This window comes from Equus quagga, chromosome 8 (genome assembly GCF_021613505.1).
Source record: "Equus quagga isolate Etosha38 chromosome 8, UCLA_HA_Equagga_1.0, whole genome shotgun sequence".
Taxonomy (NCBI): domain Eukaryota; kingdom Metazoa; phylum Chordata; class Mammalia; order Perissodactyla; family Equidae; genus Equus; species Equus quagga.
Window position 1 is genome coordinate 12,655,155 of NC_060274.1, and position 25,971 is coordinate 12,681,125.

Sequence of the window (25,971 nt, forward strand, 5' to 3'; positions counted from 1 at the left end):
CTTTATGGGCTCTCCAGAAAATAGTACACAAAAGGAATCTGGGCTTGAAGAACACACCGAAAGCTCTTTATCAAAATATCCTTAATTTAAGGAATCAAATCATCCTGAAAAGTGTTCTGACTCAGAAGAACCATCTTCTTGTTTGCCAGGATAGAAATTTAGGGGTAAAAATTGATCGTTTTTTCTGAATATACAACTGTATCATAATTTTGTATAGTCTTCAACAGTAAGGTTCCTATATTTTATCTGTCCCAAATTCTACCCATTAAAACCAATGCTTCAATTTTTATCTTAACCTGCAAAAGTAAAATAATCTGATATTTTAAATTAGGCATCATCTTTGAAAAAGTGTCACATTAATTTCCGTATGCTGCTGGGCCTCAGTCCACATTAGTATCTGTGCCCAGTGTGGAGAAAAAATTACTATTTAGATCTGGGTCCTGAAGGTCAATTACTGCACACCGTAGAATGGACTGGTCAGAAGACACTGTCACTAGCTACCACACTTAAACTTTATCTTCTCCGTAGTCTTTACAACTCGAAAATCTGGTTTATGTCATCAAATCTTCTAATTTCCTGAAAAGGTTGAAAGTGTGCCTGCTCACAACACAGTTTAAGCAGTTTACCTCATGCAAGTGAAGAGAGACAGGACGCACAACAACATCCCCAGTGTTGTCAACACGGTTACCAAGTGATCTGCAAAGAAATTTACCTCACTTAAAAATCTCCCCAAAATAGCTATTAAAAAAGCAGGGAACTTTGCCCCAGAGATTTTTTGCTTTTCTTCTTCCTGGATCCGTAAACTTATTGCAAGACTTTCACGTGCAGCTAACAGAACTGGATTTGCATTTAGCAGTATCTTCCTCAAGAGATCAAATGCATCTCAAACACAAATATCTAACACACTAAAATATGTGGAAAGAATAATCCCAGATATAACAGGCAAAGATGCTCAGCTGTGCTAAATAAACCTCAGAATAAGTGTATGTTCAAGAGCCTGACCTTGTCCACTAGAGAGAAGCCACAGTGTTGGCTATAATCTCACTAGGGTTAGTCTCCCGGGCTACAGAGAACTCCTTCAGGCTCTACAACCATCTGAAGTTGATATGAATGCTGAATGAGAAGCGCTTTGGATCTGTCACCCATTCTCTTCCAAAGAAAGACAATTCAAGTTGCATTCACTTTCAGATCTGCTACATATACTTATAAAAGGCAAAAAATTAAGCTGAAATTCCATATTCTAAGACGAATGTGAACACAGTATCATTCAAATGTATCTCTAATTGCAACGTGACCTATACACTTGAGGCCTCTGATATGATGACCTCTGATAATGGGCATATTAGGAAAAACCCATGCACTTGACCCCAAAGCTGACTACAAAATGATAACTAGGCCTATATCCAAGTGAGTAAAAAAATTTACTGAAGGCAAACATGTTCATACAGCAATCATGGTGATCTCTAAAGCTGTTAGAGGATGTCTCTATTCCTCCCGAAGGAAATAAAAATTACACGTGATTTGGAAACATGCTAAGAGGCATAAGAATTGAGAAAGGGAATGTAAGTATACTTAAAGAACAGTTTAGACATAAGTAATTCAACTACAGTTAGCAAATCTAAGGATTTCAATACCTGGCTCAGATCCTAAACTACTGATAGAAAAACAACTCCGTGTCTATTTAGTATTGCAAGTTACTAAATCAAATTATAGTCATGTGCCACAATTCAGTCAAGGATGGACTGCACGTATGACAATGGTCCCATAAGATTAGCACCACACAGCCTGGGTTTGTGGTAGGCTGTACTAGGTTTGTGTAAGTACACTCTCTGATGTTCACACGTCAACAAAATCGCCTAACGACGCATTTCTCAGAATTCATCTCTATCATTAAGTGATTCATGACTGTATTTCAAAGTCAATCTAAGCAAACGAGATTTTACTAGACACTTCATTCAACTCAAAGTACCAAGTTCAGTCAAGTTCCAAAGTGGCTAAATTTATGAGACTGTTTTTATTTTTCTTAACAAAAACAAAATGGATCCAAACTTTGAGGCGCTCAATATTAAAAAGTCAGCAAGGCCATACGCATTGATTTCCATGATCACTCATAATCTTAAAATGTTTTATTCTAACATACTTGGATTACAAAAACAAAAAAAATGTGATGTGAAACTTCACATTTTTCATTTCAAAAGAAATCTGTTTATATTTAGATGCTAACCAATGCTTGCTCTTTTCTTAAACAATCTTTGTACTGGCCTCTCACTAGCCTTATTTTTTTTGAGAAATAATGCAAGTATACTAATCCTAATTCCATTCTCTTTTTCTGAGTTCTTTTCAATTGTTTCCTTATGAAATTTCCTCCTCCAACGTAATTCAATAAAACTGTCCCCTTCACATTTTTAAAAAATAAAGTTTTAATATCTGAAACAAAAATTAACTGGGTTCAAAGGTCATGCCTTAGTATGATTCTAACAATGATTTAAAACAATTTTATTGACAAGGTCAAAGTCCAAATCTAAAACAAATGACAAAAGATGTAATTACTCCATTTAACATCTTCATTAAAGATTTCTTTCCCTATAAAGAACTGGAAATAATGCCAAAATACAATTAGAGCATTATGACATCTATAAAATTAAGAGCTAATAAATAACTTTATATTGCTATTTTTGTTTAAGAAGACTTAAAAGATTTCAGAAAGAGAACACAATTCATTAAATTATGCAAGATACGACGGCATCTCAAGGCAAGTGAAGGCAAAAGACAGAATTTCTGTACAGTGTTAATGGAAAGTAACATCATGTGACATAAACGTAACTAAAAACCTATACACTGCAAACTGAGAAGAGGACATTGCAACAACTGTTTAAGAAAGGCATACAATTTTAACAGCAAAATGCTTCAGGACCAGCATGAAGAAGAGGTTACAGATCTAATTCTAACACTGTGACTAGTAGTGGCTATCCGGAGAAATGTGGAAAATCTGGGGCTTTGAAGGAAGGAGTCCAGGATAGATTAATGGTATCTGTCACAGAGGGGGAATGCGTATGTGTCTCATGGGGGAGGGAACTGTTGGTACACTGTGCACATTTTTTAACCTTGCTCTAGATAAAAACCAGAGTTCTGCAGCACAAGAAAATAACAAATTCTATTACTGATGGATATTAGAATGCTAACTTTCCCCAGGCTCACAGTTCTATTCTGCAAATTATAGTTAAAAAGACACTCTAAAAAACGTGAATCCCTCTCCTGGGGCTTCAAAGATTTTTAATTACAGATGAAAGCTATCAGATCAGAAGGATATGGGAAAGCCAGAAGCAAGGGTGCTAGGGCCTCAGCAGTTCTGTTATAGAAGTAGATTCCTGATTATACGATGCTTAGAGAGCAGAAGGGCGTAGGAACAATTATACTGGTACAAAGGCATTGAGAACGATATTAATTCTCATTTACTAGGGTAAGTTGCCAACACTAACGAGGGCCCAAGAGCATACATCAGGCCATCTAAACAGGAGCACCCAAGAGGTTTTCTTTCCTGGGCTAAATTCCAAAACCAGATAAACGTCTGGCTTGTTTGTTTATCATGAGCCCAAGAGTTTGGCACTTCAAATATGTACTCTTAATAAATGATGAGTCAAACACACTATCTTTATTCCTAGGACGCAATCCTATGTTCATCGGCTCAATGAAATAAAGTGCTTTACTTTGAATTTATCAGTTTGATAAAAGGAGTTTAAAACAGTTCACAAATTAGAACGTCCAAGAGTATGCTCATAAAATAACCTTAAAAAAAAAGTCACAAAAAGGAGAAACAGAAGAAAGGTTTCTTCCTGTGTGAACACTAACAAACAGTCAAAGGCAACAAGTGGCCCATGCCTGTCCCCTGCCACATCACTCTCACCCAACCCCGTCTGTCTTCTCTCTCTTGTTCAGCCTCAGTTAACTTTCGGCAGCTTTGGACCCAGCTGGTCCAAAGGAAGACACAAAGTGAACCATAGCACTGATGCTATTAAGAGCACTGGACCGTGATTTTAAAGAGTACTGTTAGGCTAAAATTATTCAGAAGATGACTCAAAAATGATTTAAAACTAGTATTTCTTTTTTTAGCCAGCTATCAGAAATATTACTGCTTTAAAAATTATAGGCAGTTCTTGTGCTCACTCTCATTCTCTGAAAATGCATTTAGTACTGAGTATACATGTAGTACTTATTTCTAGTTACTCTGGAGCATTTAAAGGAGTCATTTTTCTAATGAAGACTGAGTTGGCCTTGATGAGAAAAATATCAGGTTTTAAAGATCTCACTCCTAAGAAGTACAAGTTTGGTAAGCAAACGTGAGAATCAAAGCAAAGAAAAGGCAGTGGTTTGAAGCTGTCTGATTCCTGAGAGAATAGTCAAGTGCCATCACAAAAAGATCAAAAGAAAATTTATAATGCTTGCTGAAGGATCTTTGAGGAGTATCTGACAGACACACGCTAGTGTGTGTGTGTGTATGTGTGCGCATATACAAACATGTATGTATTTCCAAGTATGAGTTGTATTAGATTATTATAAAACTATTTTGAAATGTTAAATTAAAAATGCAAACAGCCAAGAGAGAAGAAATAGAGAAGTCAGACTATACTCATGGAGCAACAGAAAAAATATTTACCATGAAAAATCAACCTGGCCCAACCACTCCCAGCCAGAACAGGTGCTCTGTTTAAGGTGCCTGGGTAGATATTTGATAACAAATGCAACAAAAGGCAGTGCTCTATGATCACTTCCTTTTCCAATCAGCCCACCAGCTACTCGGAGTTACACAGAGGAATGGATAGCTGTCTAAACTAAGAACAAAGGGAAAGGAAGCAAAATATTCCTTAGGCAAACTTTAGAAAAATCACACCTGAAAGGACTAAAGACAAAAATGCCAGCCTCATTCAGTTCTGAACTTAGATACCATGACTGTTGTCAAAACCTGGTAATACTATTCCTATATCCTCTTAAGATCATTTCCATCTGATGCTTAGGGGGAATCAAAGCCCTATCTTTGTCTATATCCCTTGGACAGCTAGAATAACCACAGAGCCACAGGCTCACGAGATGGAAAGGCCAGTGCCTTTATCCCATTGTTTCTCAGATGAATCCTCCATCAGGATTTTTCCTTCATCCATGAACATTTCCACATTCCCTACTTTTACTATCAGTTAAATGGAATTGCTTTTGGAGTGAGGGGAGCCCCTTACTGGCCCTTTGAAAACTGATACTAATTTAGAAATCAACCTTAGTCTGCCATTGACTAAAATGCGGACTACAGATTTTACGTGCCCAGAGTATAAAAGTCATGCTATGTAGAAAACTTTAAGCACACAGCTTAAATTAAAACAAAAGCTCTAAATTATGAATTTGGGGGCAGGTATATTATGTCCCTCTCCATTTAAAGTCTTACATCTACGGCTTTAGTCCAACAAATAAATTTGAAATAACCAATGTGGCAAAGAAAGATTAGAGCTGTAAGTTTAAAGGATTGCCCATTCCAAACTTAGCTTTCTGTATCAAGGTAACAAATTTGACATTATCCCCTAAAAGAGTCTAGCTGTTATTTTTTTAATGCTCTGCTAAGAAATTAAGTTACTGCTTTGCATTTGGAAGTATGGATAACTATGGTTAGTGTGGCATTTTTTGATTTCCAATGAAACCAAGATCCCTACCATGTCTTCCTACTATAGTGACTCGAGAGTCCAGAATCAACCATAGGTAAGTAACTTTACTTCTCTCCCCAAATAGATAATCTCTTTTGAGATCTCAAATTTTATATGACAGACTTACTTTGGGATGAAATGGCTCTAAATACGCTACAGAAATTCTCAGTATCACATAGGGAGGTCTAATAAAAGAATTTTAAAGTCATTTTTTTAAATGTGGTTTCCCATACAATGGATTGAGTCAGACACAATTTAAGAAAGCAGTTTATTTGGATAATTAACAACTTTTTTTTATAGCATGAATATATTCATGAAAAAATGTAAATCTTTTTTACATTTCATATGAATCAGCCTTTTTCAAGTCCCATGGAAAAAAAATCTACTCTTAAAACTTGAATCCCTACTTCACTGAATAAGAAAATCAGGAATACTATTTTTAACCACTAAATTGTTACTATCTGGACATAGAGAATTAACAGAAGGAAAGATGCTTTCTAATTGTTCTTCCTGAAATTAGATCAGAGCCACCTCTCCATGACAGGAAAGCCACCTGGGCCAGCAGGATGCGTGCCACCAGCCTAACTAATCAGAGAGCTGTGTTTAAAGGTTGGTACTGAGGATTGGAAACACAAATACAGCTCCAACAGTTCAGGCTCTGGAGGACAAAAAAGCTGTACAAGACCTATAAAGATCCAAGAATCAAACACAACTCCAGTCCCTACCCAACACCCCTCCCCTCACTGATTTCAGGTTTTAACAGTCAAATCTAATAAATAATCCCTTAATTATTTGCAACTAATAGACAACACTGATTTGCACGTCCTCAAAGTTTCTATTAGCCATCACTGACAATTAACAACATTGAACTGCTATGTAGTACTACGTGTCAGGCAGTGTTCTCAGTGCTTTGGTGTTTTTCAAATAAAAACCAGGAGAACTCTCTATCCAAATTTCTATACAGGTTACCAGGGCCTTGTTAAGACACCTATTTAGTAAGGACATATATATTCATACAACTTGGATTTCAGTCAGATATAAAGCTGTTTTTTACTCAAATAAAAATTTTGCTAATTCTGTGAAAAAAACAGAGAAAAGTACTAAGATTATAACACTAGATAAATATAGTGAACAAACTCGTAACTTACTTGGTAAATGAAAAACCTATTTCTAATAAATGAGTGAAATGGCGAAATGAGTCATATCACTTAAGTGGAAATTTTATGAGTAGACAAAACAGAAAATGCTAATACTATAAAAATTGACACAAACAATAGAAATGAAATGGAAAGACACAAACTGCATTTTCAGGGTAGCTATATCTAATAAAGTCTAAAAAAACCTTTCACTTTTAAAAGTTAGCAATTTTTTTTTTTTGAGGAAGATTAGCCCTGAGCTAACATCTGCTGCCAATCCTCCTCTTTTTGCTGAGGAAGACGGGCCCTGAGCTAACACCTGTGCTCATCTTCCTCTACTTTATATGTGGGACTCCTACTACAACACGGCTTGCCAAGCGGTGCCATGTCCACACCCGGGATCTGAACCAGCGAAACCCGGGCCGCCGAAGCGGAACGGGCGTACTTAACCGCTGTGCCACCAGGCCGGCCCCAGCATTAATTTTTTTAATGCAAAAATAATTTCCAGTGAAGAGATTCTTTGCTATATAATACTATTACTGGATTTTCTTTGCAAACTCCTTTAGTTCAACTATTACTGAAGAAACATAATAAAAGTATGAGCATTACAAATTAATCTAAAAAGCTAAGCAACACTACCATGTTTAACAGTTTGCAATACTTCTGTTAGGGATTTAAATTTGACTGTTCTTAACACTAAAAGTAACTTAAAAATGAATTCTATAGGGGCTGGCCCCGTGGCCGAGTGGTTAAGTTCTCGTGCTGCGCTGCAGGCAGCCCAGTGTTTCGTTGGTTCGAATCCTGGGCACGGACATGGCACTGCTCATCAAACCACGCTGAGGCGGCATCCCACAGGCCACAACTAGAAGGACCCACAACGAAGACTATACAACTATGTACTGGGGGGCTTTGGGGAGAAAAAGGAAAAAAAATAAACATCTTTAAAAAAAATGAATTCTATAAAGATGTGTGTTTTGTCACTCTAAAGTGTGACTATCTTTCCCAGTGTGTGTGCTTTAAAACGTTCAAGGTCTATTTACTTAGATCTTAAATAGTTACAGAATTTAGTCACAGGATGTTATAAATTAGATCCTTCAAAAGTTTACGTTGAAATCCTAACTCCTACTACATCAGAATGTGACCTTCTTTGGAAATAAGGTCATTGCAGATGTAACTAGTTAAGATGAGGTCATACTGGAATAGGGTGGGCCTCTAATCTAACTAACGTCCTTATTTAGACACAAATACACACAGACGGAAGATAAGAAAATATATAATGGAAAATGGCCATGTGGCAACAGGGGTAGAGACTGGAGTGATGCATCTATAAGCCAAGAACACCAAGGTCCTCTATGAACTGCCAGAAGTTTGAAAAAGGCAAGGAAGGATTCCCCTCTAGGACCCTCAGAGAGCGTGGCCCTGCCAACACCTTGATTTCAGACTTCTAGCCTCTGGAACTATGAGAAGATAAGTTTCTGTTGTTCAGAGCCACTCAATTTTTGGTACATTATTACAGCCCTAGGAAACTAATTATACAGACCACATATTAAAATCTACTTTCCAAAAGTGTATCTTCTAAAGTAAAACATAACTTTAAAGTCAGCAAAACCTGGGTTCAAACACCTAGGCAAACCAAAAGCTGCGTGACCATGAACTTAAGTTTGCTTATTTCTAAAGACGAGACAACAAATCCTACCAAACAGTGTATTTCTGAAGATAAATCATGTAGAATGTTCATGACACACAGGTTAAAAATGTTAAGTCTCTCCACTTCCAAATCCTTCTCTCTTAAGTGAATGCATTTTAACCTGTGGTCATAGACTGGCTAACAATTCAGAAAGTAATATGATGAAAACAGAAGGCTAGAATTAAAATATTATCAAGTTTTATAAAAAGCACTGTCTTAAATGAAGCCCTGATGGTTTTACTACTTAGAAATCTCTAAATCATTCCCCTCTGTATGACCACAATGATATAAGATGTGATGTTTTCCAGAACCTTCTGGGATGGTAATGCTACCCTCTCCTATCTAAAAGGCTCAAAGTAATTTCAATCACCACAGAAGGAAAGATCAATTCTTAAACAACAGTTATCCTTTATATTTACAAAGCTTATTTTATTTACTTACTACAAGTCTTCTGATTTTACTAATACTCTTACTAATGTGTAAACTGACCCAGGTTCAGTAATAAACACAAGACTCATGTTATTAAAAAGTGATTGGTCAAATACAAGAACTTTTTATTTCATGTAATAATCATAACATAAGCAAAATAATAATTACCTTTAGCAAAACTAGTAGAAATAGAAATAGAACTCACAAATATGATAAGCTCGTTTCCCTGATATGTGGATTAGACAGTAATATGGCCACAGTGTTTAGAGTCATCTGGTCAAAGACACTGGAAAAGGTGATCAAAGGCTAGCACCATGACATGCTGTGGATGAATCTAAGTTGACCTGACTAGAAGAATTGAAGAGAAAGAAAACTGAGAATCAGGTTATATATTCTAATAAAGTAACTGCAAATCATCCACTGCCACCAAAGACAACAGCTAGCTTCTAAACTGCTTGAATTCAAGAGGCGAATAAAAACTAACAGTGAATGCTTACTACGTGTAACAATAATTTTACGTATTTCATTTAATTCAAGCCATGGAATATTCCTAATATAGGAGTTTGATACACAAGAACACTGAGTATGAAGTTCTGGCTACACATATAGTGGATAAATGCCAAATTGTAGAAAGGAGCAGCCAAAGCCACAACCTAATATAAATTTGTAAGCAATCACTGGCTCTGATTTACATGTATTAAAACATTTTAAAGGATAGAAAAGTTTTGAAATTTTATTTAATTTGTGGGAAAAAGTGTTTTCAAAAAGAAATCTTATTTAATATCAATACAACACAAACCTGCCTCCAAAACAGCGAGTTATTAAGGAAGTTAATATTATGCCATGGTATAACTTTAAGAAAAAACAAATTCTGAAAACGGAATCTAAGAAATGAAACTGAGGTGACTGTTTAACTACAGAAAACAAAACAGCCCCAGAAATATCTGTAACAATGAGAACACAACTTAAATTTAAGTGTCTTACCCTATATGGATAAGCCTGGTTGGGCTGTTCATTTTTCCGCACAATCTGCCTTTTCTAAAGAGAACTAATAGTTGGTTCTGCTACATGAGTCTGGCACTTTAATAGATGGTATACACTAATTTTTTAATCTGGTAGACCTGAGTTTCAATCTTTGCTTAAATATTTTCAAGTTGTAAGACCTTGGGATTACTTACATCTGTGATTTAGGTTTCTCTTTAGTAAAACAGTTATTAAGATAATAACTACCTCACAGGATTGTCATGAGGATTATATTATGCAGGTAATAAAATCAGCTCAGTTCTTGTCACATAGTACATGTCCATTAAATATCAGCTAATATTATCATCAATAGTAATTAAAAACATGTAACTCTGCAGATTAGCTATTAAGAAACGGTGCTTAGAGGTACAGTAACTTGTCCAAAGACATACACCTTAGCAAATGTTAAAGCCAGTTTTGAAAACCCACAGGCAGTAAAATCTGTGCTCTCTTAAAAAGTATTCCAATATTACTAGTCATTCTCTCTGTTCCTCCTGCTTCCTCAACTGGTCTTTCACAGAAGAGAAAACTTATTTCATAGACTCAAGGTATTTAAATGCTGGAAATGACCTTAGAAATCACTGAGCCAAGGCAAAGTGGAATTGCTTTCAACACAAATCCAAATGATAGTCCTTGCCTGGAATAATGGGTCAAAAAAGAGGCTGGAGTGCCATGACGAGAAGGATTTGAGAATTCTGAGAAAGGCAGAAACATGAAACAAGAAACAGTGAGAGCTGCCCATGGCAGGTGGAGAGAGTGGTGGTGGTGGTGGGACAAACACCACAGGTCAACCAAGTGCTACATCTCTGCCATTGCTATGCAAGTGTAATACGTTCATTGAACTCATCTGATTCTCATTAAATTCAGGGCTTAAAGTCACAAGTTCCAAGTTCGCGCTCTACTCTGTTGAGCTCCGTGCATTAGCACTCTCTCAGTTTCCTTCATTACAGGTCATCCTACTGTCTGAAGCATCTAACATTTCTCATACAGTATAAAGTCAGCCCATTAGCACAATTCTACTCCTTGATACCCTAAGATATATATATACATATATATATTAAAAATTGCTTAGAATATTTGTTCTGTATCTTGACTAAAATAGGGCAGAGTAATTCTAAGTGTACATAAAGGATGAAAGGAGACCCCTAAAAGAGGAGAGAATTAAGTAGAGGGGACGCAAAATGTCTGAGTAAAGTTCATGCCAAATAAATGAACCACTGATTTGTGTTAGTTTCACTTGAGTCAAAAATACTTCCTACAAAACCATCTCATATGCTTCCTTCCATCCTTTTCTTACTATAATAATTCATTTTTCGATTAGTGCTTGAGCTAAAAATATCTGCAATAATGGACTTCTCTTTTATTCATCCTCCAACACCAATAGCCACAATTAAGTTTATACCTTATTGAAACACTAAAAATAATTTTGTATCACTAAAGTATTTTACTTTAAAACATTTTTTAAGAATGTCAAGTGTACGGTGTATTAAATATTTACATATTTTAATATATCTAAAGCAGTGGTGTGTGGGGATTTAAAATACATATAAACCCAGGAAGGGTGGGGTGCGTGTGTGTGCGCGCGCGTGTGTGTGTGTATATGTGTCCCCAGGAGATTCTATATTCCTAAGTCTGTGGAGCCCTCCCTCCCCGATATGTTCAAAGAGCTCCACAGGTGATTCTGTTACACATTTCCTGGCTGAGACCCACAGAGATAGTGTATTATAAATTGATCTCAATATTCATGTCCCTATTTAAAGTATGTCCCCCAAGAGAAAACAATCTGGGCCAATAATTTTAAATTATAGTTCCAGAAAGTTGTACTGAATCAAGGTATCTTGTTTTTAAATCTCCCATTAAAGACTGTAGTAACTTGATTTTTTTCCTTCAGAAGTGAAAAATAAAATTTTACCGCCTACAACTTAAGTTATAGTTTAAAAGATGCTTTATATAAAACCGCAGCATCATCATTTATAATTCTCTGCCGTATGGCAGTATTTATGATTACTTACAATAATTTAATTTTTTATTTTGCCTATGAATATAAAGATTCTTACTCTCTTCTATATTATGTAAAATATTTAATGAAAACAAATGTTTTCTTTATTTGAAAGAGTTAAAAGCCCTCACATTTTACCAATATAACAGCCAAGAAAGTAATAATGATGAAGGCACAGAGGGTGTAACAAAATTATTTTTAATTAAATATTAAAATTTTCTTTTTCATTAAAGGTTGTGCCTATCTGAAATATATACAAAGATGAAAAACATCAAAATGTTCTCTAAATCACTTAATGAGTAAGGGAATATATATCTAAGTTCAATAACGAATACCATATTTCTTTGATTCTAAGACACTTATTACATTTTGACATTTCTGAATTAGGGATGGATCACTGGCTTGTCATGTTGGAAACATTTTATTTCTGAATGGTGATTATTAGAATCAATGGTATCTTAGATCTGATGAACTACGGTGTTTATAAAAAATTCCTTTTTCAAACTAAAAGAGGTAACTTTTTCTTTTTAAAGGCGAAAAAACTGCTCCATCCCCAAAACAACTCTAAATGTGTAGCTCCATATCATCTTTTATGTGAGTGAAAAATGGCCAATAAATTCAATGAAGCAACTAAATTATCAGGACAAAAGAAGCTGCTCTGGTAAGAATGTAATAGCTTAAATAATGAATAAATTTTATCAATTAAATATTATATGAAGTCATTTCCAGAGTTTTAAACAAATACTATTCCATCTTCCAACCTTTCTAAGTATTTGTCCACCCTATATATTGAAATAAAATTAGAATAAAGGAGCATTCCACTTATAATATGCTGCAGATAAAAATTACTTTGCTGTAAAATAAGTTTTTATCTACAATATAAATGATCAGAGTACAGTATATGCATTTATGCTAAGAACAGAATCCAATGTTTAGTGAAATGCTTACAGACATAAAAATCCATTTAAAAATTGTTTACTGCAGTCTTCTAATACTGCAGAAAGTCATGTCATTCTGTCCCTCGAACCTATCAGAAATCAAATTATTATGTGATCTGGTGTCTAATGCAGTTACTGCCTGCAGCACTTAAAACCCTTTCATTACACTCCTTGCATACTTCTAATTACTAGCATTCCAGTGACAGCACTGTGATCAAAAGTATCAAAAATGTGATAGGTCTCATGTCAAACTTATCAAAGTAAGACAACGCTTCTCCTCATTATTAAAAAAATGGTGAACGTAAATATCAATTTTGGAAATTCAATATAAGGATGAAGAACATCCTTTTGCTTAAATATTACACAACAAAACAAGGACAAAGTGAGAACCAGTACACATAATTTTTTCCAGCTATTTTAAGAGGGTTGCACATTGCCAAGATGGGTTTCTAGATACAGTACTGACAACTGATTAAGTAACCTTCACTACCAGAATCTTCAGACCAGTGCAATACTTGTGCATATTCTGTTTTCTAGTTTGCACATGAAGGCCCAATAAAGATAAAAAGCCCAGGATCAAAAGTCACTGAAAAGTCTCACATGTTTTATTGCTACTTAATCCAAGTGAATGTCACTTACTTTAAATAATGGTAAATGCAACTAAAGTTTGGGAGAAATCCCAGTCAATATAATTTCCTTAAGGACAAGGCTTATCTTTGCTGAACATTAAAACTTTGTACCAATGTCACAGTTCTTCCCGTTATCTTAAGGAAAAGATCTGAAACCAATTCAAATTACTGAACTGAATTGAATTACTTTAGAAATAAAGACCAAATTTCCACTCTCACCCAGTTTTCCAAATAAGAAAATAATGTACTATTTCTATTCAGAACCTGTAAGAAGAAAAGACTTTATTTTTGGCCAGGAACCTCAAAGCTTTTCCAGCTCTCTAGATCATCAGAGGTAAACAGAAACAATCCAATTTTAAGTGGCTGGTGTGCTCTATTATTTTTGGGGGGCTCGACAAAAATAGCTTAGGAATTTCAGATAGAGCAAATGATGAATTGTTGGAAACGCATAGGAAACAAAATGACTACTCATAGGACCAAATGAAAGCCTTCATTAGAAACAAAAAAATACCAATGGTTCTATATTTGTGTATATATAAATATGTAAAACCCAAAGAAGAAATAAACAGCAAATAAATGAAAATTAAAAGCAAAATATTATATAAATAAATAAACTGAAAACCATTCTCAAATTTTTCTGCTATTTAGTTTACCTTGGAGTGAACAGTGTTACCCAGAGCCTATAAAAGACATGACAGACACTTTGTTCCTGGCATACAAATTAATGTTTTGAAATCCACCAACACCAATATAAATTTTGTGCAATTAAGAAATTCACTTCAGGCAAGTGACAAGTACTTTAGTACTAGCACTATCTATGCAGAATAACAAATACAGTGTGAAACAAAGCAATGCAAGCGTTTATGTGAAATTTGGCTCCATGCTAAATCTAGATTCATGCTTAACTATATTAAAAAAGAAATGCCAAATTGCCAGTGTATTTCTTTACAGTATTTCTTATTTTCCCTTCATAAAGGCTAAGAGCTGTAACTATGAGCAATGTCAACTAGCCAAATTTCTCTAATTTTCTAACTTGTTTTAAAGAATACTTTATTATCTAAACTATCAACTTCCTATTTTTCTCTGTATGTTCATGAAGACAGACATACAGAGAAACAGAAAATCTACATGACTTACACAATAAGTATACACTGATATTACATACATACTAATGAGACTGCATGATTTTTATATGAAAGTACATGCTTTTCCACCACACAGTTCTTCATTGTTGTTATTAAGAGTACTAGAAAACTTCTGCAACAACTAAGCACATGCTAATGATCCAGGGTTTTAAGAATTTATAGGTTAAAAAAATACAATTCCTAGAACACTGTTATCAAACAAATAAGTTTTATTGGCATCTAAAAACAAAATTCACCCAACATTGAAACGTACTTTAATATTTATGTCGTTGTTTTCTTTTTTTACTCACTGCAGTAATGAGGAACAAATCACAAACACTTACTTTGGAGAAACAGAGACCATAGTGTAGATTTTACAAAATCACTTTTTAAAATCTCTGTATTGTGCTCCTCAAATATCTAGAGCCAGTCTTTGCATAAAATATCACAGCTTTGTCTATTACCTTAAAATTCTGCAGCAGCCTAAAGATATGGATAAGATATACCACCACTTGCTATTTTGATATATATCTATTACCATATCCAACCTAATGGTAGTATCTAAAAAATTCTTTCTTCCATAGGAAGTCTCCGACAAGCTGTTATTCATTTCCTTGAAGTTAAAAGAATCTGGGGGCAACATTTATATTTTATCAGAAAAATAAAAAAATGTTTACCTACCATGTTCATATTAAGAACAATGTCTATACAAGTCAGTTATACAATTATTTTGAGAGAAAGGTGAACATGAACATCAGATTAACTTAATTCTGGCAGACAAAAGTGAACAACTATGGTCCAGTCAGCCATTAATCTATTACAGAGAGATGACAACTTTACAAAAGGTATCTTTTACCTACTGAGTGATGATTATGTCCCCTCAGTTTCTGTGCTTTCTACCACTGGTTCACTTTCTATATCAGCAACTGTGTCACTCTTCTCCTTGCTTATTTCACTTGAAGATGTCAGTTTTTCATAAAGTTCAGGATCACTCTGTCCTGGTAAAGGTGGTGGTTGAGCATGTCTCTCAGTATTTTCACCATTAACCTGAGGCACATTATCACCTTTTCGTTGAGAAGTGGCCCCTTCAAAAAAATCAAAAACCCGAGCATGAGGAGGGGGGACCCAGTTTGGAATTCTATCTCGTCCAAGACGATTTCCATTCATTTCTCTGCAGAAATCAAAATCTCTGTCATCCCTATCCCTCTGCCTCTCCCAAGGTCTTCTGCGGTCATCAAAATCTCTGTGAACTTCTTGTCCAAATCCTCTGTTCCAAGGACCACTTCTAGGGTCAAAGCGATAGTTTCCAGACCGAAATCTGCCTCTTTCTTCATGTAAGCCCTTTGGGCCACCATAGACAGGTAGAACCCGGTGCTCTCTCTCGTCAAAATCTCTATGCCCCCAAGGTTTCTCTGGATTAAAGCCAAAGTGATCTCTTCGACCAAGATGATCGATACCTGGCCTCACAAGATTCTCTCTCATGTCTACAGGAGGTCTTCCAAAATGATCCCTACCATCTAATGGAGGCCTTCCAGGACCTTCTCTTGGATCCACAGGCCGTACAACCACATCCCTAACATCCACCGGGGGTGGTCTACTAATGCTTTCCCTGGTTTCTATGGGAGGAAACCGGTAATCTCTGTCTCCTTCTTGTTGAATGTTGTCATTCCCAAGTGGTATCCTTTTCTCTGGATTAGTAACGTTGTCTACACTTTGTCTTCCAGGAACTAGAAAAGGTCTTTCTGGCTGACTAAAAATATCTCCTGGAGGAAAAGGACCACGGGGTGGTGGATGAAGAGCTGAATCAAGTACTGACGGTGGGGGGATTCCCCTTTGGGGTGGGATTCCAGGCTGTATTAAAGGGAATCTTGGTCCAGGTGTCTGTGGTATTAGTCCTGGACGAATGTCTAACATTGGCATTGCAGGCATCCTTTGAGTAGAGAGATTTAAAGGGGGTAGGTTCTGAGGCCCAGCTGGTGGTTGTGTTCCCAAAGGTCCAGAAATATTTGGGACATTTGGTGGCTGTACTCCTATAAGTCCGGAATTGTTAGGGATATTTGGCGGTAGCACTCCCAAAAGTCCAGAACTACTCGACACACTTGGTGGCTGTATTCCCAAAATTCCAGAGTTATTTAGAATATTTGGTGGCTGGGCTCCAATAATCCCAGAAGTACTGGAAACATTAGATGGCCGGACTCCAAGAATTTCAGAATTACTTGATACATTTGGTCTTTGGACTCCCAGAATTCCAGAATTGCTTGTCACATTTGGTGGCTGTCCTCCTAAAATTGCAGGGCTACTTGATATATCATTTGGAATCACTAAAACGGAAAGAGGAAAAACAACACAGACAAAAATTATTCTAGTATGAAAAGGAAACTATATTTGTAATTATTCGTGCTATAATTTCCAGTAGTTAGCATAGAGTTAAATCAGCTACTTGTATCCCCCAAGAATCAAGGTATACCAGATACTAAATAAAAATTAAAGCTAAAATTATTAATACCATGCAAAGTGAAATATAAATATTAAAACATAAGTGGGGCTGTTACCTAAAATCTTCACATGAAATCTTTTCAGTTAAACAAGAATGTCAGGTTTTATACTGATTCTCCACCTTCAACAAAAGTCTTTCTAAAGCACAAACAATTCTTAATATACTAAACAGTAGCACCATAAAAAGGAAGTGCTGCTTTCAAACACCATATTTATCTTCTAGACCTACCTGGATAACACCTGGTAGAAGTAAGTTATTTATACCTCATACTTGCTTAGTTTTAACTTTCTGTAGGTCCACATATTTTGTGCAATCTTATTTTGATAACACATTAAGGCAGTCCCAACAGGGCAAAAAAAGGAGGGGGAGGGGTCTTAATGGAAAGGTTTCAAAATCTACACTATCCTGAACAGAATGCCAAATTTACTTTTAATAGAAATTTTAGGAGACAGTGATCTCTTTTTAAAAATTGCAACATTTCAACATCTGTGCATTGAAATAGTTACAAATGCATGACACCTCAGAATTAAACGTCAATACAGAAAAGCAGTACTTATGATTTAACTACATATTTCTGGGGAATTTTTTTTTCTTTTTACCTGATCTGGTGTTTTCACCAGAAGAAATCTGGTGGTCTATAAGATGAGGTACTTTTTCTTCAGGCTCTGCTTGTTTAGTTGGAGGATTAAAAACATTTCCAGCTGGCAGCGTGGAAGTAGCAAGACTGCTGGCAACAGAACCACCTGGTAAGACAAGGCTGCCAAATCCAACATCTTTCACAGCTTCTGGAGTCATGGATAAGGGTGGCTGCACTAATGCTGCTTAAAGACGGAGAAAATATATTTCAGATTTAATTAGCTAAATTCATGGGCTAAGTTAAAATGTTAACTATAACCAACACTGGCCTTGCCAAAGTTTTAAATGACTTCCTATCCTCTCCCCCCAACTGTTTGGTAAGACTGCTCCGTTAACACAACACATGAATTCTCTTCTGGTCCCTCTATGTCATTTATAATGAAAACTAACTTCTGGCAGCTTGAATGTTTCATTTAATGGCATCTCTGTATTACCCAGCACATTATATACTGACTGATGCTCAAAATGACAAACGAGTCATCACTAAGAGGCTAAATTATATTTAGAAAGCTTTATTTGTAAAAAATAGAGAAAAACAATTTTTAGAAATATTTTCATTAACATGTTTAGTAAAATAAGGACCAGTACTCAAGAAGAAAATCCCAGTAACCCAAAAAATCATAATTTTCCAAGGATACCAGTATACGAATATCTAAATATACAGAAATCATTAGCGCAGACTGATTAATATATGAGAATGAAAACGTGCCCAATCCCCTTGAAATAATAACGTGATAGGGTCCTGACATTCACCACTTTTTATCAAAGTTAGAAACTTGTCAGATGAGAGGAGGTAAGATGGACTAAACAGAAAAAGGTATACACTCCATTTTAAAGAACAGGTAGAAAAACCTCTATGTGTATATGTCATTTATATGTTAAAAAAGAAGAATTAGAGGAATATAAAATCACAAACAGAATTTTTAGTCCAATTTATGTCACAACACCGTTGAGTCATTTACTTGGGGATTTTAAGAACTGTTTTATCCTCACATTTAACTCTACATTACCTCAACCAACTGTCAGCACATAACAGAGCAGTAAAACAGGGATAAAACCCCCTAAGATCACATATGGGAATTACGAGAATTAAATGTGACAGTGTGAACAATTAGGAGAGTACCTGGCACACAGTGGTATTTCTCTTTCTCCATTAAACTGATCCTAGATTTTCCAAAATGAAGAAACTAAAAAGAAATTGGGAGGTAGGCTCTAGGATGAGTCTCTGTGAAGGGTGAATTCAGAGATGGCTTCTGAGTACTTTTCTAGTTTTCAGAAAGAATAAACAATTCTTCCTAATTAACCAACAATAACAAAAAAGGATCCTAATGCTGTCTAAACACTGAAGGAGAGAAAAAAGTTTAAAAATATACAGAAAACGGATGTTATCAAAATGTAAGCACTCTATCACGTACATTGTTTTTACGATAAAGTCCTTTGCGCCAATATGGGGCCAAAAGGCTAAGCAGCTCACGAAAACTGATGTAGTCATCTTAAAATGACAGAGAAGCAACATGAAAGGTCTCTTACTGTCCAAAAGGAAATCAAACTGAACTTCTAAAAGAAAAGTGAATGCAACTGCTTGGAGGTAAAAATCTGTTAATCCGTAAACTCAAAGGAAACGAAACAGGGAGAAGTGGAGGAAACAGAGAGAAAGAGCAGAATGAAGTAAGAGAAATCCTCTTCCCCTCAGATACTGATTATCACTGGAAATACACATAGAACCAACTCATTACTCTGAAATTTACTTATAGAAAAATTTAGCATCTACCCTGGCTCTCCCATACAACTGTATTTCAAAGTAACTAGATACTCTTAGTTGAGAAGAGGCAGTTTTTCCTATAGAAAAATTCTAGCTAAGAAATGTAACAGGAATTACAGCGGTCCCCCCTTATCCACGGTGAATACCCTCCCAAGACCCCCAATGAATGCCTGAAACCATGGATAGTAGTGAACCCTATACACATATGCATACATAATGTTTAATTTATAAATCAGGCACAGTAAGAGATTAACAATAGTAACTAATAACAAAATATAACAATATACTGTAGTAAAAGCTACCACAGATTTCAGCAACCTCAGTCTGTGATATTTTTCCTTTCCTTAAGTTGAGAACGTTCACCTTTTCACTTAAAGGAAGCATTTATGACTTCTCTTTGGCATATCCAAATTGCCAATATCACTACTCTTGGGCTCTGGGGCCATTACTAAGTAAAGTAACGGTTACTTGAACACAAGCCCTGCTATACGGTGACAGTCGACTGGATACACAGGATGGCTACTAAATGACTAATGGGCGGATAGCCATATATAGCATGGATGCACTCAACAAAGGGATGGTTCACATGCTGGGTGGGATGGAGCAGGATGGCACAAGATTTCATCACACTCCTCACAATGGCATGCAATTTAAAATTTATTAATTGCTTGTTTTTGGAATTTTCCATTTAATATTTTCAGATCTGGGCTGACCGTGAATAATTGAAACTGCAGAAAGCGAAAAAGCAGATATGGAGGGATTACTGCAAAAAATTTGAAAGATCACCACTTTGCAACTAATGAAAAGTAGATTCAAGAAATAATGATCAATGGATGAAGACATCTGATGAAAATCTGAAGGGAAACTTTTTTAGTGACCAGGTACCACTACCTGAATGCTCTGATCCATCTCAACATCACTGAAAGTGGGACAAGAAGGCACTGCTTGGCTCCTCATGTGATGTAATATCGAGACTACAGAACCTCACCAGTTAAGTATTCTTGCTAAAAAAGCTGAAGCAGATTATAAGCAAGCTTTGGTGCTAAAAACTTTCTATTTGGAAGGAAACTCAAGGAGATAGAGGAAAACATTCAATACCGCAAAGAAGCAAAAACACACATCCATTACTTGGGATCTCGCATATAGAAGCAAACTGTTTCTTCAACAAGGCAAAGACATGAAGGATAAAAACAGGAAGGGAGGTCTGGGCTCGAGATTAAGACATTTAATATACAAAACAAAAAACATACAAATATAATGTGAGGATCCTACTTTGAATTTTGACTAAAATAAATCGATAAAAAGATATTTTGAGAAAATAGAGCAAATCTAAATACAACTGACTGCCATATGATACTGTTTATTTTTTTAGAAATCATTCAACAAAACAAATGCATTTGTCTGCAAACTTTCATAATAAAAAAATTAACAATAATTCACAAGAATGAGAACTGACATATTAAAACTACCGTGAATAAAGAAAGTTCTAAAAGTAAGAAACTCACATGTTGGTACTACTGGTGGAATAGTAGGTGGTGGTACAACAGGTGGTGGAACTGGAGGTGGCATGAAACCTACATGGAAAAAAAGACCAAAAAGAAAATAGCATAAGAAAGTTACTTCTTTTAAAGCAAAGATTTCAGTAGCTATAAATGAAACTGTACATTCTTAAAATAGTCTTTCAATACTATGACTTCATATTTGCGAATATATTTTCCATTTAAAAAACTGTTTTCATATACACTACTTTATTTGATCCTTAGTAATCTAAGTAAAGCATAGAGATCCTTATCATGAGCGCATCCTATTTACTCACTTGTTTATAGAATCAAAAGATTAATACAAGCCAGGCAACCTGTTTTCTATTAGCATGGTAACTGCATGGAGAGTTAAACACTTGAAGCTGCTGATAAACATACGCAATAATGTCATCTGGAAAACAAGCTATTGTATTTCTTTAATATATATCCTGTTTACTTGCCAGATCAGAGTATTTTCATTAACCTTGGATATTACTACACTATGCTTTGAACACTGAAACAAATGTTCAATTTAATATTGTTTTTATGATTTTAAATATGAAGAAAAAATTTATAATTTTCAAATCACAGATATTTGACTAGAGTAATTTTCTAATATTTAAAATATAAAAAGGCTAAAATTCTCATTAAAATCTGCATCAATTTCAAATTAAGTATTAAACTATAATTTTAAAAGTTTATGTTACATGATAAATAAATTATAACCATTCTCAAATGAGGAATTTACTTTTTGGCCTTGTTGACAGTTTTTAGGACCTGTATTCAATGGCTAAGGAGTTAAATTTCAGAAATCCAAGTACTTTGCTTATAATATGCAAGTAATTCAGGAAGTATAAAGAAAAAGAAAAATAGTTCTGAAAAACTATACATCATGTGATCTCTCGTACGTCTCCCCATCCTTCTCAGCACCCATGGCCTAATACTAAAGCTCTAAGCTATGTAAACAATTACTTATATTTAATCGATGTGTGCTGTTTAAGTAATCTATAGTTTTTACGTAGAAACACTGATTCAAGGAATGTTCATTTATCAACTATTTATTAGGTCAAAAAAAGTATTACGAATTCCATCAACATTTCTAAGATATATTATAACTTCTAATGTCAAAATGGAAACCTAGTAACTTTTAGGAGGGACAATCTATATAATTTAATGCATACTTTCTGATGAATGGGTGATAATATATAGAACTCTGATGTAAAAGCTTCAACATAAATTGTAAGGGCATTTCAATGATTTTTTCTTTTCTCTGTCGGTGTTTTTTAGGTGTGGCCCTCCAACCATCTGCATCAGCTGCGAAGTGGTCTTGCTCCACCTCAGTCTGACTGAAGGAGGAGGAGGCTGGGCCCAGAACTCCGTGCTTTAACATACCCTCCAAGTGATGTGGATGTATGCTAAGGTTTACCACTCTACAGCTTTTTAACCTGCAAAAGAACAATTTAAATGACATTCTAAGTGGAATTCAAATAATAAAATGAAAACTCCTTACCAGGAGGTGGTTGCGAAGGGTTAAAACTTGCTCGCAGAAAAGGAGGTGGAGGAATTGGACTGAATCCAGGAGGAGGAACGGGCATTGACACAGGAAATGCTGGTGGAACTAAACTAACTGTAGGCACGGCTGGTGCTACTGGAATCTTTTGTGGATAGAAAATAAAAAGTCCGTAAGTCATTTTATCCATCTGCAATGATTATATCTTAGAACAACTAGAGGTAAATTATCTCTATTTCTTTTTTACAAAGGTAACAAATACCACTATATTATGTTGTTTCATATTTTTCCCTTTTTGTATACCTGTAAGTGAGCCTACCTGGGGTAAAAGCAAGGCAGTATTATTCAATGGAGTATACATGGAGACTGTGAAACCTATCTTACGTTCAACTGATGTGAAGTAATGGGCATCGACTTGGATGCAGTCATGCATCACTTGAGTAGGATACATCCTGGCGTTGTTAGGCAGTATCATCATGCGAACATCATAGAGCGTACTTACATAAACCTAGATGCTATAGTCTACTACACACCTAGGCTATATGGTTCCAGTCCTATGGGACCACTATCGTATATGCAGTCCGCTGTTGACCAAAATGTTGTTACGCAGCACGTGACTGGAGTGAATATCATGCTTAATTTTGAACTGCCATCTCCCAGTAAGTTCGTAATACCTAGCTATGTTAGGCAACCTAACCATCATTAGGAAGCATGTAATAACAGGTTTAAAATGGCTGGAATTTCTCATAAATTTATTTTCTACTCCTAGCATAAAAATATCTTTTACTCATTCTAGGTAAAGTAATTTCCAAATATTTATCTGCACTATGGCTGTACTTCTCTCCTAAATTTCACAATACGTCAATGGTCTATTCAACAATTCAACTTCATTGTCTGAAAGTCACTGCGAGCTTCCCATGCATAAGACTGAGCTCCCAACTGTCCTTCCCAAAATAACTCTTCCTGGTCTTTCCCACTCTCAGATAATGGTAACTCTATCTTTCCAATTTCTCAGACCAAAAACCTTCCCTCTGCTCTTTCTCACAACTCAAATCCAATCATGCCACAAAGTCCCAACGGATGTACCTTCAAAATACACCTGGGATCTGATCACTCTCCTCCCCTCCACTGCTGTCAGCCTGGTCTGAGCCACCATCGTCTCATCCTGACTGCTGGCATTTGTCTTTTAATGGGTCTCCCTGTTTCTAACAATGCACGCTAATCTACTCTCAAAATAGCAGCCAGGGCCACCTTTTAAAACTGTAAGCCAGATCAAGTCACTCCTTTCTTCAAAAGCCTCCAACGTCTCCCCATCTCAGACTGAAAACTGAAGTCCTTCTGGGAGCCTCCCTTCCACTCAGCTCCCTCTCCCTCACTCTACTCTAGCCCACTTGCTGGAACACCCCAGCATGCTCCTGGCCTAGGGCCTCTGCGCTGCTCATTCCCTCTGCCTGGGATGCTCTTCCTCAGACAGCCACATGGTTAATTCCTCAGTAACGTTAAGTTGTTGTTCAAATGTCACATTCTCAATTAAGCCCACCCTGACCATTTTATTTAAAATTGTAAGCACCTACCCAGGCCCTCCTGATCATCGGTCTACTGCCTTTTCCCTTCCACAGTAGCTCATACACTTACTGTCTGCTTCCTGTCTCCCCTGTTGAGAGCAAATGCTCCATACAGGGCAGGTATGTGTGTGTGTGTTTTCCACTGATGTACCCCTATCCCAGGTGCCTACAACAGTGAGCGTCACAGAGCAGGCAACTGATCCGTTCAATAAACAAACATGTAAATATTAAAAGATACCATTTCCAAAAAAATTTTTTCAAAAATGTTTAAACTCAAATTTATTCTGTTTTGGGCAATTTCCTCCAAGTTTTAGAAAGTAAGTACATGAATAAAAACAGAAACGTAAAATGACACATTAAACAATAACAAAAACACCCAGCACTAACCTGTAACATAGCAACAGGTGGAGGGAAAACCTCTGCCTGGGTTGTGACCACTGTCTCCTTTTCAACTGGAGGTGGGCTCTGAGTTGTCTGCACCGTCTCTTTAACGGGTTCTGAGCTTTTCACAGTTTCCCACTCTAAACAAAATATTTGAAATTGATTTCCTCTGGGTAAGTGTGACTTTTCATTTTATTTCTACGTATACATTTATTTCATGTCTGACTAGTCCTTCATCTACCTTGGCACATCTTTAAGATGTGACCACAACTGTAGGTGTCAACGAAGGTTTTGCCCAGATGAATCTGATTAGCATACTAAGGAGTCCGAAGAAGCATGACACGAAACACAAAGGAAAGACACTAAAATATTTCGTCTAGAGAAAACACTTGGAAGGGATATAATAGATATATATCTCAGAGGCTGTCTGATATAAGAGGAGCCAACCTTATTCTATATTTTGTCACAAGAGACAAGGGAAGACCAACAAGGCAAGTATTAACCCAATACAGAAAAATCTTTCTGACAATACAGCTATGCAAGAATAGAACAAAGAGGCCCTAACGGTTCCTCCAATGGTTTTCTATCTCCCTGAGAGAAGATCAAAGTCATTATAATGACTAATAAGACGTTACATGACGTCACCCCTCTGTACCACTCTGGATTCATCTCCTGCTACTCACTCCTCACGAACTTTGCTCAAGCCACATGGGTCTCATGATTTTGGAATAGATTTTGCACCTGCTGTTCCCTCTGTAAGGAACGCTCTGCTCTGTCCCCAGATCGCTGCACGCCTCACCCCTTCAAATCTCCACATCTCCATTAGGTCATCTTCAACCACGTCAAGCTGCAATAGCTCCGCACCCGTACTGCCTAGCTCCCCCGTTTTTTCTTCTCAGAACTTATCAACACTGAAATACTATCAAGTTCATCTATATGTTTACTCTCTCTCTTCCCACTAGAACATGGTTGACAAACTTATCCTACAGTAAGTATTTTAAGCTTTGCGGGCTATATATTCTCTGTCGCAACCACTCCACTGCTGTTGAAAAGAGATCACATACAGTAGGTATACACAAGTGAGCATGGCTGTCTTTCAATGCAACTTTATTTACAGAACTGGCTGCCAGCAAGATTTGGCCCGTGGGCTCCAGGTTGTCAACTCCTCTACTACAATGTGTATGTACTCCATGAGAGGAAAGATTTCTGTCTATCTGTCTCACCACTATCATCCCAGTTCCTAAAAGTATGCCTGGCACACAGCAGGAACAAAAATATTTACCGAATGAATAAATATTCTGGAGGAATATTTATCAAGAAAAAAAGAGACTGACAATTAGAAAACTACTGAAACAGTTTGAAAACGTGTGCATTGAGCCTGAGAAGGAAAATATTATGAAAATTAGCTAATTTTGGTAAAACAGCTAAAATGCAAAGAAATAAGACATATA

The 25,971-nt window shown here is 36.2% G+C and overlaps 1 protein-coding gene across 5 annotated transcripts in view; it reads right to left on the reverse strand.

Annotated features, from left to right (window-relative positions):
* SCAF8 (SR-related CTD associated factor 8) overlaps window positions 1–25,971 on the reverse strand; it is a 138,987-nt gene that overhangs the window by 46,458 nt on the left and 66,558 nt on the right. For 3 of the 5 annotated variants that reach the window (XM_046669294.1, XM_046669291.1, XM_046669296.1), the window contains 5 exons: window positions 24,527–24,660; window positions 22,575–22,719; window positions 21,050–21,118; window positions 17,746–17,967; window positions 14,862–16,970 (listed from right to left, as the gene is read on the reverse strand). In XM_046669294.1, coding sequence (XP_046525250.1) covers window positions 15,520–16,970; window positions 17,746–17,967; window positions 21,050–21,118; window positions 22,575–22,719; window positions 24,527–24,660 — 2,021 coding nt within the window. In that variant the 3' untranslated portion in view covers window positions 14,862–15,519. Of the gene's footprint in view, window positions 1–14,861; window positions 16,971–17,745; window positions 17,968–21,049; window positions 21,119–22,574; window positions 22,720–24,526; window positions 24,661–25,971 lie in introns of those variants that run through there. The other 2 variants (XM_046669292.1, XM_046669293.1) reach the window with 2 other exon arrangements.